Raw genomic sequence first — 18007 nt, forward strand, 5'->3', positions numbered from 1 at the left:
ACTGCAAACAGTTGTAAATATGCGTAGTCTGTCTCAATCTCAAATGAGCATTGAGAAATGTGTAAAAACAAGATCCCAGTAATAAACCAGTGTAAATTCCAGCTACACGGCTGTTGATCAACAATTTAGAAAACTCACAAAAACTAACTTACTGCCTCCTTTCAACACAATTCATTACCTCTCTGTTTGAAACAGTCGAGAAGTTTCATAATTTACTTTCTTGGGTTTTTTATTCTATACTTTTGAAAATAAAGATATGGACATCCAGTTAACATTCAGCAACAGATTTGTATTCCTTTGAATTTACAAACCTTCAAGCTTTTATGTGTGCCAACTTTATACAATAATGCTTAGCAATGCCAAACATATTAACTTTGAAAAATAACTTATGGTCTCTAGCATTGTAATATGACATTGCTCTAGAACACATGAAAAACTGCCACCAGCTCACTTCTAATTCACCCTTGCCACATATGAATATAAATCAAATGACATTTTTAAAGGTTTATTCTATTGTTCTTTATTCCTATTGCATCGTGAGAAAAAAACAAAGAAACAAATACCTTCTTCATACCTAAATTATTAAATACTCAAGGCAAAAGCATGTTCAGAGCACAAGGTCCTCTTCCCAATTCCTAAGTGCAAAGAGGCACATGTAACTACTTTTTTCCCCCATCAAAAACTTAGACCACATATGAAACTGCCAAGACCACAACAGCCTCATGTGGGGTAAGTTGTTTAGGCTATATATTCAAAAGATATTGAAAGCCAAGACGGTGTCTTGCTTCTGCTGTTCCCAGTCACTCTCTTCCACCAGGGTCTGCTCTCCTGTGCCAGCACAAGTACTTCTACAGCTGCTTTACACATCAAAGACATAAAATATTTTTAAGCCAGCTCAATTCTCTAATCTAGCTCATCATTATATGTTTACATAAATGCTTCTGTGTGCCCTGGAGTATGTCTGGTTTAGGTTGGGTGGTTGTTGTCACAACTGGATTTTTTTGCCTTGAATCATTTAATTGACAGAGTTTATATCACAGCCTCAAAAATAACTGGTACTGGAAGAAGTTTGGGAGGTTTTTTCTGTGGAAGAGAGATACTACACAGAACTGCCAAGAAGTCAGCTTTAGAAATATAAAATCAGCTTTCACTGAAACACAACTTTCAGTTTTACCCTTAGCTCATAATGCTCAACTGAAATGCTCTTTTACCTTTACTAAGAAGAATTAAGTCAATCAAAATATAGGTATACAAGAAAATGCATAAAAAACTTCAGCATATCTATTACCAGTTCCTCTTTCTGGGTATAAAGCCTATATAAAAAGCTGCTGAAAGGAGCAGAAGAATATTATTGTCAGGACTTGTTTTCATACTCAGAAGACCAGCAAGTTATATTCAACTACTTCACATTCTCCCACCTTTGAACTCTGTACCTTTTCTGTAAGAGTGTACATCTCTGGCAGACAGATCTGTTTTTTGTGTAAATATTGTGTTTTGGCAACTTTATACTTGCTCTCCTTTTACACATATGAACTTTTAGTGCTAGAGAAAACAAGTGCTAAACCTCAGCCCTTTCTGAATTTCATAGAGCAATGCAGCTCATTGCACAAGTATCTTCTTAAAAACCATCTTTAAAACTGAAGGATATATTTCACAGATGTCCCCTGATTATGCTTCCCAAGGGACATTCATATCTAAATGTTCCCATGTTTGAATACATGGAAAACAATATCCTCCAAGAATTCCCAGGTATGGCAATTGTGTACTTGCTAGGACACCACTTCCTGGGACACATTGATTTAAGTATGAATAGCAGGTAGAACAAAGAATTCTCATAGTGTAAAATGTCATAGATTGAAAGCATGGGAGACATCAATATGGCAACTTCCTGAATATGTGGCTATGCCAGAAACAGTGTTCCTAATCCTATCAATGCTTAATTTGGCAATGTGGAACAACAAATTAAAAAAGAAAACCCAAAGAAAAAACCCAAGAAAACAAAAAAAAAAAAAAAAAAAAAAACCAAACCAAAACAAACCAAAAAAAAAAACCCCACAAAACCAAAAACACACCAACCAAAAAAGAACCCACAAAACCAAACATGACAGAATCTGTTAATCTGTTTTACACTGTCTAAACTAAACTAAATTCTCTAAAACTATGAACATTCTCATTGATTTTTATATATATTTGTGTGTGTGTGTGTCCTTGTGTCTCAGTATATACGATCACGCACATATATATGTGTGTATACATATATAAACAGTACTACTGCTCAAAGATGTATTTTGGATCTAGAATTTTCCAGAAAGAATTCTGGAAGAATTTTCCAGAAAGAATTCTTTGTTTCATTTCAGAAACAAAGAAGTTTGGGAGCACTTACAGGGTACAGTACTATTGAATTGCATTGGCTATAAAAATTGGGAGAACTCTTAACATAATCCAAGGGCCCAGGACCTAACATTTATCTATTACAAGTAGACCACAAATATTAGAGTTTCATGGGCTCTGATGTGCATTTACCCCCAACTGAAGCACTTCTATACACTTAAAAAGTGACATAATGTGCTGGTTTGGGCTGATGTAGATTTAATTTCCTTCACAGTGTCTGGAATGGGGCTATGTTTTGGGTTTGTGCTGAACACAGTCATGGTAAATGCAGAGATGTGTTTGTTATTGCTGAGCAGGGCTCACACAGAGCCAAGGCTCTGCTTTTTATACTGCCATGCTGGAAAGGAAATTGGGGGTGCATGGGAGGTTGGAAAGAGACAGAATGGACAGGTGACCCAAAGTGATCCAAGGGATATTCCAGACTATATGACATCATGCTTAGTATATACAGAAGGAGGAAAGGTGTGGAGGGGGTGCATTTGGAATGACAGTGTTTGTCTGTCCAAGTAACTGTTACATGTGATGGGGTCCTGCTCTCCTGGAGATGGCTGAACACCGCCTGCCCATGGGAAGCAGTGAAATCCTTGCTTTGCTTGCATGCACAGCTTTTGCTTTCCCTATTAAACTGCCTTTATTTCAAGCCATGAGTTTTTTCAGCTTTCACGCTTCTGATTCTCTCCCCAGTCCCACTGGTGGCTGCATGAGGCTTGCTTGATGGCTGGGGTTAAATCATGACACAGATCTATTGGCAACAGTTTTTGCTTCTCATTAGGATAGTGTGCATAGGCATATTGGGAAAATATCCCCTAGGATAAAATCCCGTTTGCATTTGGCCCTCTTGTCTATACACTGTATCTGTTGATCTGGAGAAAAAAACTTGCTGGAAGTCAGTGTTTAAAAAGACTATTCTTTCTAGGCCTTCATTTAAAAAAAAAATTGTGTCAAGGACAATTTTGAAAGCCTTGCAGCCTCTATTTGAAAAGGTGATGTTTACATTAAGCTGATTCTTTCTTCAGTTGTCTTACTATTACTAAAGAATGTCACAAAGAATCAGCTTTTACACAGTAATAAAATGTACTTATCTAATTAAACTCAAAATGTGCACAGCTGTTTCAACTTTTTTATGTTTCTGAATTTTCAAGAGTATTATATGCATCTTTGAGTAAGTTATAAGAACAAATCAAAGTACCATTAATTTGTAATTTAGTGTTCCAGTACTACATACAGAACTTCTGTGAGGCTTAAAACAGAAAAACATATTAAAATTCTAATTTATATCTATTATTCCTTCAAACACATCATGGAACAATATGAAATATAAAACAACAAGAGGAAGTATAAGCCGCATTCTGAAACTTACAAAAAACAAAATTTCCTTTTGAAGTTATTTGTTATTCATATTATCATAACCAAGCATCATTTCACGGTCCACACATGTGATGTTATACCATTTATACAAAAATATCTAGCAAATTGTCAAGCTGTCAGTTTTAAAAGAAATGCTATAGACAAATTGTAAGTTGTGGCAAATGCTATCCATACACATAAAAACCTGAACCACTCATATTCTAAAAAGGTACTCCTAACATGCATCTGGTAGATTCTTCTAAGAAGAGTTTCCTTCCAAGTAGAGATGTTTTTCAGTGAATTCATATCCCAATTTCCTGTAAAATACTTCAGTAACTGCCTTAAGTCTGTAACTGTATAAACAGCTCAAGATTTTTTTTTTCCTTTTATCTATGGAACAGAAATTTGAACAGTTAAAATGGTAAAGGATTTTGCTTACTGAGATATATGTCTTTTGGAACAAACTTAATTCAGTGCCTTTATCAGGCTTAAAAGCTGGATAACCAAGCTTATCAAGAAATTGCATGAATATTTACATTTTAGTGGGAGACATGGAAAAGCAAGTATCTGCAAAAAGACGACACAGCAACTCTAAAATGGACCGAGATCTTTGATAACTGATTTCAAAGAAGGTGTCAATTTCACCAAACTTTAAACTCCTCTAAGAGATTTATGGTAAGATCCCACTGTAGCAAATGAAGAGAGATAGACACATCAGGTGGTTGATTCATCTCATCAACTAAACGTAACAGTTTAAGGTAGATGGGATGAAATTCATTATTGGAATGCCTATTTTTTCCCATTACTTTCAGTAATCATTACTTTCAGTAATCTAGCTGCTTGACTTGAGTAAGATGTCCAGCTTTTAAACTGCTGCATGTAGGCAAAATGAATCCCAGCCTCACAGAGACTTGCTTCTGACAGTAACTTGTGTCTCACAGAAAGGCATGAATTAGATGACTTTGCAAGTATTTGGATTTGCTGGAAACTAATATACAAGATAATTAACTAATAACAACCCTTCTGTCTAGCAATCACATTCAGTATGGATTAAATGGAAAAAACAAAAACGACCAGGAAAAAAAGCAGACAGCAGAAAATTTTACCTGAATAAGATGGGGACTTCATTGTTTTCTTTTGCATAGAATTTTAAATTCTCAAATCTAAATAAAGTTTGTTGATCCAGATGCCCCCAACAACCATCACGAAAGTCAATAAATGAAATAAGCATACAGGCTCGTAACATAATAATCTACACATATTTTATTGTATTTTTTATTAAAAGGCATTGCTTCCTAGCTCACTTACAAATATCAACTGAAAAAGTAAGGTTACATGGGAAACTGAGCAAAGACTAAAGAGAAGGAAGGAAGAGATTTGAGACACCACCTCATTCTGTTCAGCTCACTACCAAACCCCAGCAATGGGCACCCTTGAGAAATAAACCACAAGCAAAATAAGACAAGACACCTAAATGGAACTGTCACATGATCCTGCAATAAGAAAAACATTTAATCCCACTGTTGTCTTTCCAAATTCTCTCTAAAAATCCTTTCCAGGATAAGCTAAAGCTTTTATAAATTCGTCTTGAGATAGGAAGTAGAAAGAGAAACAACATACACATTAATTTGTAAATAATAATCAACAAAACCTACTCACAAATTACATTACATATCCTTCTTCTCCCAATTTAATAACTTGGCACATTGCTCTCCATAAAACTACACAGACTACTTGTCTGCAAGTGGGATCAAATCGTTATTAACACTGTACTATCTCTCTAGTCATAAAATCATTTACCCCTTCTTGTGTAGATTAAATTGTGGAGAACCTAAAGAGATACTGGGCAGTAACCCAGGAAAACAGCTTTCTTCAGCAGAATAGATAGCAAATGCAGATATATGAGTCTGTCTGAAATCATGGGGTATTTAAATTCAAATTCTTTCAGTTGGAATAGGTAGAACAAACCAAGGAAAGCCTAAGTTTGAACAATCCTTGATCGAGCTTTGAAATCTGGCTTCTAGGAAAAAGCAAGCAACTGAACAAAGGCCACATCAGAAACTAAACCCCAGGACCCAAATGAAAAGAGCAAAAAGTTTTTACTGACCATCAAAGAAATGGTAAAATAGTAAACAGGCTCTTTAGGAAACATCCAAGACAGCAAGATGACGCATAATGGCACAAGAAATTCAAACAGCACACTATATACTGAGCAGTGAAGTAAAGCAGAACAAGAAATAGTAAGATTTAGAAATAGTAAGGATTTGCCAAGATACTAATACAGCTAACATCTTGAATACAGAATAGAATGGGAAAGGCAGAAATAAATTCACCAAAACTATTCTAAATCCTGCAGTTCAGATGTCATAAGAACAGAGTTTATCTTAATGTAGCTCATTTAACATTACTTAAAATAAAAATGAAAGAAGAATTCCAGCAAACAAATGCCAGTAACATTGTACTAAAAGACAATTACAACATGATAAATTAGTCTGATTAAATGACTAATCTTATTCTATTGAAAGTATTCATTCATTATCATTATCTCTTCTGAAAAGATAATAATATAATCATTATTATAGATTAAAAGAATTGCTGTAGAACTTATATAAGTTCTTCAGAAATAACGATTTCCAAGAAGTACATTGTTGATTTAATACATAGTGTATTTGGTAGTAGAACAGTACTTTATTTTTCCCTGAAGATAGTAGTCTAAAGTCACCATGGAGCCTATAAAATTATTACATGCTACACCCCACCCCTGAACATTAAAGTAACTCTTTAGAAGCTGGATCAGCACCACTCACTTGATAGAAAAGAGGTACAGAAAACTGTTTTCACACTCCCTTTCATGTAAACAACTTGTGCTATGACTTAAAACTACTTTCAAGCCTTTGTGAGTACAACTCTACACAGGATAGGAAAAATACATAATATAGACTAGTCCCTGCTACTTATAAAGTGTCTGCTTTTCTTTTAGTCCAATATTTTTTCCCCTTTTCTCCTATCTAGTATTAAGTTATCTCTTATAGTGAAAATTATATAGTTGCCACTGGAACATTTTTCTGGAGATAAATATAGATATCTTCATTCTTTCTTACTTTGTTTCACATAGTTTCCAGTTTTACTCCCAAGTATAATGCTATCTCACACTGGACATGATATTAAGTACATTTCAAATGTCAAGTGACAGTAAACTAGACAAACTTCTTATTTAATAAAAACTATATAAAATTAAATAATTTGAACATCTTTTTGTAAGGCAGTCTCTGGCAAGTACTTGTAATGTTCTTCCTTGAGGTTTATCCAGGTGTCTTTTTAGTCACCACGTGCCCATAATGAAATGTAATGTTCTACAAAGAGCTCTCCTGTGGGTTACACATGGGGACAGTACTGCCTGTCTGTCCAACCTATATACTCCCTGTGGATTCCATCTCCAATTGAACTGGACTTTTTGCTGACACACATTATAAACTTATGTCTACACTACAACCAAACTTTCACAATTGTATTTCATTACTATCTTTCATTCTCAGAGTAAACACTGGTATTAAACAACTTTCAGAAGATCCTCTGGTAAAAAAATCAGTATTGATATACTGAAAGGCTATTTAACTTTTGTTACCTTTCTATTCAAATCAGCAAATCCCCTCCAGGAACCATCTGTTCCATGAATGGCAAAACCAGCAAGGGACCAGTTTTCCAGTAGTTTTCTGTTTCCCCTAACCATTACACAGTACCTTCAGTTTCCTATTCTCTTGGTTACCTAAACACACCAAACTGCTGTCAAATGACAGCATATACTGCAGCTTATTTTGGAAATTTGGAAAATTTCAGCTGAATTTAAAAACTTTTCTTGCTAAGATTGAATTGATTCACTACTTGATACCCATCACCAAATTTTCACAAACATTGAAAAAACATAAACTCTCAAACTTGCTTGAAATTGGTGAAATGTTTCAGATTCTATTTTTGGAGGAATAAAGTACTGCTGGGAAATCTCGTAATCAGTTTGACCATATAGCATCATAAAGGCTAAAAATATTTATGAAAATACAACACACTCCCTCATCTTAAGTTACCTTCCACAAAACAAAAATGCTTTCAGTAAGTGAAAATATTATGTCACCACAATAAGCAATGCAGCTACTGCAGGTCTCTACATGAGAAATCATACCAGAATATTGATTTATGCAATGCTCTCACAAGATATGGTTACAATCAAAGCAGTGGCCAGTACTAGAAAAGAAATCTGGTTAGCATAACAGTATACAGACAGAGTGTGTAGTCCATAAACAGAAATGAAGATCGAGGAATATTTTCTCCTCCACAGCAGAGAAGATGAGGGAGTAAAATAATACCTCCAATTACCACTGAAATTTCCTCAAAATTACCACTGGAGTTTCCTCAAAACACCACAGCAAGAAAATTCCCCAACACTGGCACAAAAAGCTAAATAAATAACATTGTTCTGTGCATCACTTTTCTAACATTTGAAAACAATTTTGTTTCATAAAGATCAAGTTAGCTCACCAACTAATGCAGAACTTTCTTGCCTGCTTCTTAATGACACCTGAGGGATCTACTCACAGTTTCTCAACAGTTTTTAAAGATCAGTCAAGTTCTGAAGCAATTATGATGGGATTCTCTATTCTATCCAATCTCAAAATTAACTTAATTTTCCACAGTTCATCTAAATTGTCTCTCTAAATATACAATTATATATATCTCGATCTGCTGGCAATATATCCTCTCTTCCTAAATCACAATCCTTTTTTTTGGAACAAAGAAATGGAAGGTATAATTGAAAGGAAACATCATTCTCTATAACCATGGACAATTGCTGTGTCTCTTCTGGGAAGGCCTTTGGGACAGCACGATAATAAAGACTGTCACCACTAACTTGGAGCAGATTGCTTCTAGTGACTTATGAGCTGGGAAAAGACTTCAGGATTCATTACCAATTCCCTAAAGCAGTCTTTTCCTCAACTTTTAATGTATTAAGTGTAAACACATCCATTTAATACATTTGGTATTCTAAACACACACATTGCTGGATTTTTTAGTTCAGGGAGATAACCAATTAAAAGGGATTTAATTAGTGTGATAGTAGAACACAACCTTGTATGAAGTAAAATTAAAAACCATCACAATTACAAAGCATAATTATATAAGCCCCTCTCTAAACAAAAACAGTGTCTGCAGTTATTTTATGATGACACAAGCTTCGAAAAATTACATTAGCAAATTGATTCAGTCAAGCCCAAATACAAACATGTTTGGTACATACAGTGATGTATTTTTATCTGAACCACAACATTGCTTAGTCAAATTTAAACAATAAGCATCAAATGCTACTTTTGACATTTATTATTTTGTTTCTGCACTATATTGTCTGCTCCAAGAAGGGTGGGTTGCATCTCAAACTACTCAAAACTATTACCTGTCTATTCAGAAGAAAGCTATTTCTGCCATTCTAAGATGAAAATAATCTCTCACATCTCTTTCTCTTTTTCGTTTGGGAGGGTTTTTTTGTGCGTTGGTAGGTAGGGAGTCCTAATTTTTTGATTTTTTAATAGCCTTTAACATCTACTTAAATCATACAAAAAAGCCCCACTAAAAAGTCTAGTCAAAGCACTGCTTAAGTCTATAGGGTCTGATTTCTCCTTCAAGACTTGTGCAAAAATACTCTGTCAGTTCATCTTATTCCCTGTGAGCAGGCTTCCATTTCAAAAAGCCCACTGCCACACACAGAACTAACCAAGCACCTTGAAGGTGGCCTCCAGCGCATGGTGCTGTTTGCAAAGCCTTTTTAGCATTCTTAAATTATTATGACATTGGAAAGACTAATATCTTAGCCTGTCATTTCAAATATTACTCAAGCATATATTTTAAATACAAAGACATCTGTACTGTATCCTTGTTCTCTTTTCTGACTGCAGACAGACAAGGATCACTGCTTCCATGATTTTGCCTGTGGAGTAGAACTGACAAGTAATGTCCCAAAAGACCACTTACTTGAGAGACTGCAACATGTAAGGGACATTTTATCCTCAATCCTGCATCCAAATAACTGGATAAAGAGGTAGAAAAAGACCTGCCAAAGTTCTAGCTCTGATATGAACTTCCATGTACAAAGACAGCATATGAGAATAATAATAAATATAGTATAAGCAAGAATTATATTTTAAAAACTATTTAAATCTACAGAACACTACTCTCAAACAAAAATTTCCTACAAAATATTAAAACCCCAAAAGATATTAGTTAAACAAATAGGCACCTAACAGAGGAAAAAGAAGAAATAAATGTAGATGGGATAAGAAAAATGACAATTTAGTGAACCCGAGGGCCATGGCAGCATGGTTTTGACACCTCTGACACTTCTATTTTTAAATTGGTGTTTAAAAGAGCAGAATAAATTCTCATCAACAGCTTCTCTTCCCAGTTGTAAGTGAACAAAACAAATTGATTATTTAAGAGAAGCTGAAAAAGATGGTACATAACTAGTTACACCAAACTCTTACTCCACTTTATATACTCAAACTATCACTCATAGATCCAATGTCACTCAGAGATTGTGCAATGCTTCAGGAATATCTGGATAACCAATTAAGGCAGCCTTGCAATCCCCTTACCTTTGGTCACTAAGAACTATAATCATTAGTCTTCCAAGGTATGTAACTTGAATATTTAACATATTACAAGGTCTCACTCTTGAAGCCATTTTAGGATTTAGGGATTTCTAGGGAATGAGTCTCAATCATTATCATTCTGGTACCAGAAATTCACAAGCAACAATTTCAAAAATGGCAAAATGAATTACATTCAACTGCCAAATCCCTGAGTTCTTGACTCACTCTTAATTCAGAGGAGCAACCAGTAGCTCCCCTCATGGCTTGGACCTTTTAATTAGTTATCACAGGCTGCAGGCCAAACATTCTCACAGGTGTAAGGCCTTCACATGTGGTGGTGGTAATTGATACTATTTACATACACCTTCTTATAATTTAAACACACATTTTCTTATCTATAAGGATATTCTATATATAGAGGAATAAGTTACTACACTACTGCAGTTCGTTCATTTTTGCACCAATTTAACCACGGTAACCACCATGTGTTAAGAATAAGCAATATCAAAATAGGGAGGCAACCAACTATTGCAGAGTAGCTTGTGACTTGCACCTTGTTCTTTAGTTCACAGCAACTTCCCTGTCTGCTCCAAGGGTAACCATGAAGAGGGAAGTCACTGGACGAAAAGTTACATGCAGGAGTACTTACCACGAGTATAGGATGGTTCCCACTACTGAGGCAAGTTTGCTGTTTTCTTGTCTTCGCTTTGCAAGCCAAAAGTCAGCTACAATAATAAAAAAAGGGACAGAAAGATTCACATCTCAATAGCCACCTCCTCTGTATAACAATCAGTGCTCAGTCACAACAGCTGAAAAGTTGGGGGAGGGTGGAAGGGAGGTTTGGGATTTTTTATCTTTTACATTTCACAGAACTGGGCCATATTATCTTTTTATCTCCACATTCATCAGCAACTTACACTTTAATTAGGCCTACCTGCTTTAAAAATACTACAAGCACACTTCTGATGGTTTCAATCTAAACTATATGACCAGTTTCAGGTTTCTATTAATATATTTCAATAAACTGTATGATAATGCTATGTATCTAATAAGCAGTCATCTCATACTAATCTCTAATAATCTAAATCTATGGGAATTATTTTTGTCTCCTTGACATTATGACAGCTGGGAAAGGTGGACTTTCCAAGAAATTTAATTTTAAAGGAGCACAGGGTGGGGGGGATCTAACAACTTGATAGTTCATATTCAAAGATGGAATTTCGTAAGAAGTAATGGTGAATCTTAGCCTTACCTTGTGAAAAAAAGCTGTAGATTTAGATGATCATGTAATTATGTTAATATAAGTGCCTTGTGAAATTATCAGGTAGTCTTTCACAAAATGTCACAGACAGTCTTTACAGATTATATTTTTAATCAAAGTTCCATGCAAACAGTTAAAGTTTGTTTTTTATAATTCAATATTCTACTGCTGCCTCCACACAATAATGCTGCTAAGTTCAAGCACAAAGAGCAAAAAACATTATTGTACTTCATAAATCCTTTTCATAATTTTTGTATTGCAATGCTACTTCAGAAGAAGATTTGTGTTGTAAGTAATAAATTAAAATATTTAAAATATTCCAAGAACTTCTGTTCTACTTGGACAGAGCTCATAGCACTTCTATTCCAATTGCATTCACTGTGACACAGTTCATAAAAATTTTATTTCAAAATGTTACTTCCCATCAAAAGAAGGTGGAGATGAGAAGAAATACAGGTAGGAAAAAATGGTTTCTGTTGGCTCTTGCTCAGTGCAAGCCTTCAGGGTCTGAAAAGGAACAGTTCTTTAATTCAGAAAGGGCCTTTGATAAGAAAGCCAAATCTAGACACTCAAGTCACAGATCATTTTTCTTTGAACAAGATGTCCAAAGAAGGACTAGCTCTGCAGTGTGGTAATGTACTTACCACACTGCAGTGCTTGGAAAATGTAAGTCAAAAGAATACTAAATTAACAGGATATTCCTTTTCCCTTGACTTAAGGCAGTCCTCAGGCAGTTCACTATAAGAAATATTAATCCCCAAAAGACCAGAGATTTTTGCAGTGTTGATACTTCCCAGAATTAATTGGGCTGAATCATTCTAAATTCCTTCCTTTAGAATTCTTCAAATAATATTTGATGAAGGAAGAGTATTGAGACATTACAATAATCCATAAATTCACTTCCTGTTGAGAGATTTAGTAAAGGAAAGAAGAGAGCTGAACATCTCAGTTCTGGAAATAGTAGTTTATTTTAATACAACATGAGTGATTATCTGGAGAAAAGAAAGAAAGCAAGGGGAAAATCACCAGATGAAGTAAATATATTGTCTTCCTTTTAAGCTCAGGTCCTCAGAAATGGAGGGATAAAACTCTTTCACTGGCAATTACTTTTTCCAAATTTGGCTAAATTTTATTGATATCAGCAAGAAACTCCTACATAGAGTAGGAGTTTCAAAACATAGAACTGGCACTGCCAGAGCTAAGGAATGTAAAGCCCAAAACAATCAGCTGTACATTTAGCATTTTTTTTTCTTAGCTTTTTGAAGCCTATAATAGAGATTCCAATGAAAAAGAACTACCAACTGTTGAACTGCATCGAACTAGTGATATTGCCTCTTTTAATTTATTTAAACATTTGTCTTAATAAATAAATAAATAAATAAATAAATAAATAAATAAATAAATTGGTCTACAACTTTTAATACTCCATGGTTATTTGGTATGTGATGCCAAAAGTTGCTACGATAACAAACAAATGAAATAACTTCTGAGAACTGTATCATTAAATGTATGTCTCATGTATCATTAAATGAAGATATGACCAAATAGGAAGGTGATCCCTATTAATTAGTTTTATTTAATTTTTTTAACATTTGTTTAAAAATATTCAAACAACCATACAAGATAATCCTCAAACAGGAAGAAAAATTAAAACAGTATGATGTAGTCATAAGCCTTTAGGTTCTGATCACCCTCCTTCACTTTTTTCACTTCTTTACACTATGTTTAGAGTTGCAGAATAAGTGATATGAAGCAAGGGGTTTCAAAAAAGATTAAAATCTGTGGAAGAGGGCATGAAGGAAAGACAGAACTATGAAAATAGGAGTAGGCTGACTTGGCTAGTATCTTAACCTCCTACTGAATGGTCTCTGCAGCTTTTATGATAGCCAAATTACAGAAACTTTCTAAATCTTAGCAGTCTCTTCAAATGAGCATTTCAGATACCTGCAATGGTTTTTTACTCTTTTTATTAAGAGAATCTGGATTTTCATTTGCTGAAATTTCCCAAAATTCGCAAAATTCTCTAAATTTACGAAAATTCTCTAAATTTATCTTCTGCAGTATAAATAAGACAAAACCTATCCAGATACAGCTTAACACTGACTTCATAATTACAAGTTAGTTGCCTTAATCTATATCTGTACCCTATTCGAAAATGCCATTAATTTCTTCTAAAATCAAATACACAAAGACCAAAAGCACAGCAAAAAATAATATTAACAGAGTATCAAATTCACCCCTTATATGAACTTCAAACCTGCTCACATCAGATTTTCACTGTGTACCCACTGAACAGTTTCTTCTACCCTGAAGGGTTTGGGATGAGAGAAAAACCCTTTGCTTCTCTTCAGCAAGTTTGCAATTGTAGTCAAACAGGTTTGTTAGCAACTTACTGAGGTACAGTGATTTGGCGTATAAAAGTAGAACTTAATTTTCTATAAAAAATATGCTAAAATCAAGATAATTTGCAATTTAATCAACAGTAGTACATACTTATTCTACTTTTCCCCATCAATAAAATGTGAACAGAATTAACTTCTCATTCCCTTCTATCATTCTTCTTTCTGTGTGCTTTTATTAATGCTTTGTAAACTATCTACTGCTAATTTTGTGAAGCTTGTAACTTCTGCACAAGGACCTAAGCACAGATCCAATCTAGAACTGAGATTTGTGGAGAGATGTGATCATGTTATTAATCCACCAACGATTTATAGAATGTTTGATTTATAATATGAATATAAAAAAAGTAGAAGATTCCACTCAGCCTATTATGAAAATAGCTTTTAAAATAAAGTACTACAAGGACTTCCTTGAACCTCAGTGTGAAGGGTAGCAATTCTGATTATGAATATTAGTTAAATGAGCCATGTAATCTGCTAAAAAAATAGCCTTGACTGATTCAAGTGAATCTGAGCAGTGACTTAAATACAACAGACACTGGTTATATCCACTTTATCTCATGGCCACTGCTTCTCTGGGCATGTGGAGAAGCCAGATGCCAGATTCTGGAATCCAGAGCCAATAGGTGTTTTATACAATGCATTCAAGCAAACATTCTGAATTACAAAACTAACAGGGAGCTTTCTTCCAGCACCCAGCAACTCTTTGAATTTTCCAAGTCACATTCAATTAACCATTCTGACACTCCATGGCTGCCTGCTATGATCAGAAGTTTATCCAACAGGTGAGTTGTCTCAAAACAAGCATTCTGCTGCTATATAATGCTAGGATCAGACCCATACAAATCTTTCCAGCTGCTATTTTATCACTTGTAGTAAACATTAAACAGAACATGCTTCCTAAAACAGAGTAGGGTACCCTTCACAATTCTCCTTGATATCAGTTCTGAAAGGTGTCCAAGTGATTCCACACAGCCCTCCAACCATCAAGGTCTAAACCTCACTTCAATTAAATGACACTGAGGAAATCTGGAAGAACAGAAACTTATTTGGATATGATGATTTACAGAGTCTTCTGTTTTGTCCTACAAACAGATGCAGCTGTGGAGCTCTAGACAGAAATACACTGTGCTAGAACCAAAATACAGCTGCAGTAAAATATAGCTGCAATAAAAGCAGATACACATTTTCAATTTAGAACTGTAACTTCTCAATGTCTTATATAAAAAGGCTGGGTGGATTAAAAGGAAAGCTACAAATAATATTGGTTCAATGAATCTCTAAAACCCTTTAACAAAACAACTTTCAACTAGGCTGTACCTGAAAGTCCACATTTTTTGTGTGTGTCTGACACAATACATCAGATTTTCAGTCTAACCAGAGATACACAGTTTTGGTAATACTTTTCTATCAATTTAGAATGAGACGTCCTATGAAATTGCAGGTTGGCATGATTTAATATTTATATTTTCATAGCATTGGTAGTTCAATCAATTATGACTAAATGCTGTACCAGCATAAGAGATGGTAGTTATAGACCCCTTCCTATGGAACTTATGTCAGAAATTAAACAGAAAATGAGTAGGGTGGGCAGTTCTAGAGACTACAAAACAACAACATGCTTAAAGTTCTCTATAGTCAGAAACAGCCTGGCTAGGATCAGACTGTAAATGTCTGTTTACATTTGCAACAAGGCAGAACTTTAAAGAGCCTGAAAAAGATTGGATAATTCAAGTTTAATTGACATGTATAAAAGATGTCCTGGGAAATAAAAAAAAGCTATACAATTTTCACATTAGAATGAAGCACCTCCTGGGCTTAGAACTTTCATTTCTGTTTAGCATAAGTTCAAAACCAAAACAATAAAGAAAGATCTGAATAAAGAAAGTATATAACCACATACATTACTTAAGAAAAAGAAAACACAGTGTGACTATAAATATTCAAAAAATTCTTCATACTCTTGTCATAGAATGGCTTGGGTAGGAAGGGACATTAAGATTATCAAATTCCAAACTCCCTGCCATGGGCAAGGACACCTTTTACTACACCAGGCTGCTCAGAGACCTAACTTGACCTTGAATACTTCTAGGAATGAGGCATCCAAAACTACGCTGGTTCCAGAGCCTCACCACCCCCCCAGTAAAGAATTTCTCTCTCGTCTTTAATCTTAGTCTATTCTCTTTCAGTTTGAAGCCATATCTCCTTGTTCTGCCATTACAGGCTCTTGTAAAAAGTCTCCAGCTCTCTTATAGTCCTCTTTATGTACAGAAAGGTGCTCTAAGTTCTCCCCAGAGCTTTTTCTTCTCCAGGTTGAACAATCCCAACTTTTTTAACTTTTCCTCATAGGAGAGTTGCTCCACTCCTCTAATCCTCTTCATAACCTTTGGATTTACTCCAACACGTACATGTCCTTCTTGTGCTGAGGACCTAAGAGCTGGACACAGTACTTCAGGTAAGGTCTTACCAGAGCATGAGGTATTATCTCAGGTATTTCTTTTTCAGTAAGACCTGATATCCCAGTAAGACATGTTAGTCAGAGATTATCCCTAGAAGAGGTCCCTCAAATTTAATCTTGCATTGTGCCAGGCCAGCTGCAGATTTCTTTGTATGAATTCTTGTTTTCTTTCATAGGTCCCTGCCTACCATGTTCTGCTGGAATTGTTCTACAAGGGCCACCTGTAGAATGTTTATCCATTAATTCAGGACAAACAAGCATAATTCTTTTGCAGGTTTATTGTTTTCCACTCTGACAGCAAGGTGGAAGTGTCTCCCACTCTGTGCACTCCTATCCTTTTCAACCAACATAAAAGTAGAAACTGTGTAAGAGCTCATCAAGGGATTTGGAATGTGAGTGGTCCCATTCATAGACGGTATGAAATGTCTGTGAGTCCAAGAATTTTCTTAAAGCAGTTCATTGGTATGGCTGTTGTAGAATTAAATCTGAATCTCTAAAATGTCTTTCTCTAGCGTATTAATCACTATTTTTTTTAATCAAAATATACCATAAGAGTCTGAAACTAAGGCACCTCTCTAAAGACAATATTTTTTAACAACATTAGTTACAGATGAATGATCTGCCTTTGTTATACTGTCAGCCTGCAGATTCTCATAGCAAGAGATTAATAAGAGTTACTATTTCCAGAAGGACTGATTGAGGAAAAGAAAATAGAGTAGTATTAAAAGATTCTTTTATAAAGCAAAATAATTTCAGCCATATCCCACTTACCCAGTCACACAACACTGCTTCACAGGTAGTCCAGTACTCTAGTTAGATCAAGGCAAGTTTGGGTCAGTTTTCAGATTTGAAAGACTCCAGAAAATTGAATTCTCTCTATTTAGGATGAGTGTGCAGCTTGTAAACACAGAAGTACAGTTTTTAGTAGATGTTAGAGCAGACCTTCTCTTTTTAAAAAGCTGACAGGATGAATTAAATTCAGAGATTTCTCAGCATTTTAGCATATGCTTCACATTCATCTGACATTTTGTTGTAACTTTGTCATGGTTTAGCTCCAGCCAACAACCAAGCACCACACACTCAATTTCTCACCTTCCCCACCAGGAAGGAGAGAACTGCAAAAAAAGGCAATAAAACTCATGGGTCAATGTAAGAACAGTTTGATGACTGAAACAAAACAAAATATTATAATATTTCAGTATTATAGTATTATAATTTATTGTAATATTAACAGCAATTGTAATTAAAAGTAGGTGGGGCAGAATAAAACTCAAGAAAAACAATTGATGCTCACTGCAGTTGCTTACCACCTGCTGAAAGATGCCCAGCCAGTCCATGAGCAGCCATTGGCACCTCCTGGCCAACTTGCCCCAGTTTGTATACTGGGGATGGCATTCCATGGTATGCAATATCCCTTGGGCTAGTTCAAGTGAGGCGTTCTGGATATACTCCCCACCCCCAGCTTGTTGTGCTGCTCCTTGCTGGCAGAGCCTGGAAAACTGAAAAGTGCTTGACT

General features: G+C 35.2%; 1 protein-coding gene across 1 annotated transcript in view; it reads right to left on the reverse strand.

Moving 5' to 3' along the window:
* The window catches only part of NEK10 (NIMA related kinase 10), a 123671-nt gene that overhangs the window by 88330 nt on the left and 17334 nt on the right, over nt 1-18007 (reverse strand). The window contains 2 exon segments of the mRNA XM_053936078.1: nt 11023-11098; nt 17584-17606. Of these exon segments, the coding sequence (XP_053792053.1) occupies nt 11023-11098; nt 17584-17606 (99 nt within the window).

Source organism: Vidua chalybeata, chromosome 1 (assembly GCF_026979565.1).
Source record: "Vidua chalybeata isolate OUT-0048 chromosome 1, bVidCha1 merged haplotype, whole genome shotgun sequence".
In the NCBI taxonomy this organism is placed as follows: Eukaryota; Metazoa; Chordata; class Aves; order Passeriformes; family Viduidae; genus Vidua; species Vidua chalybeata.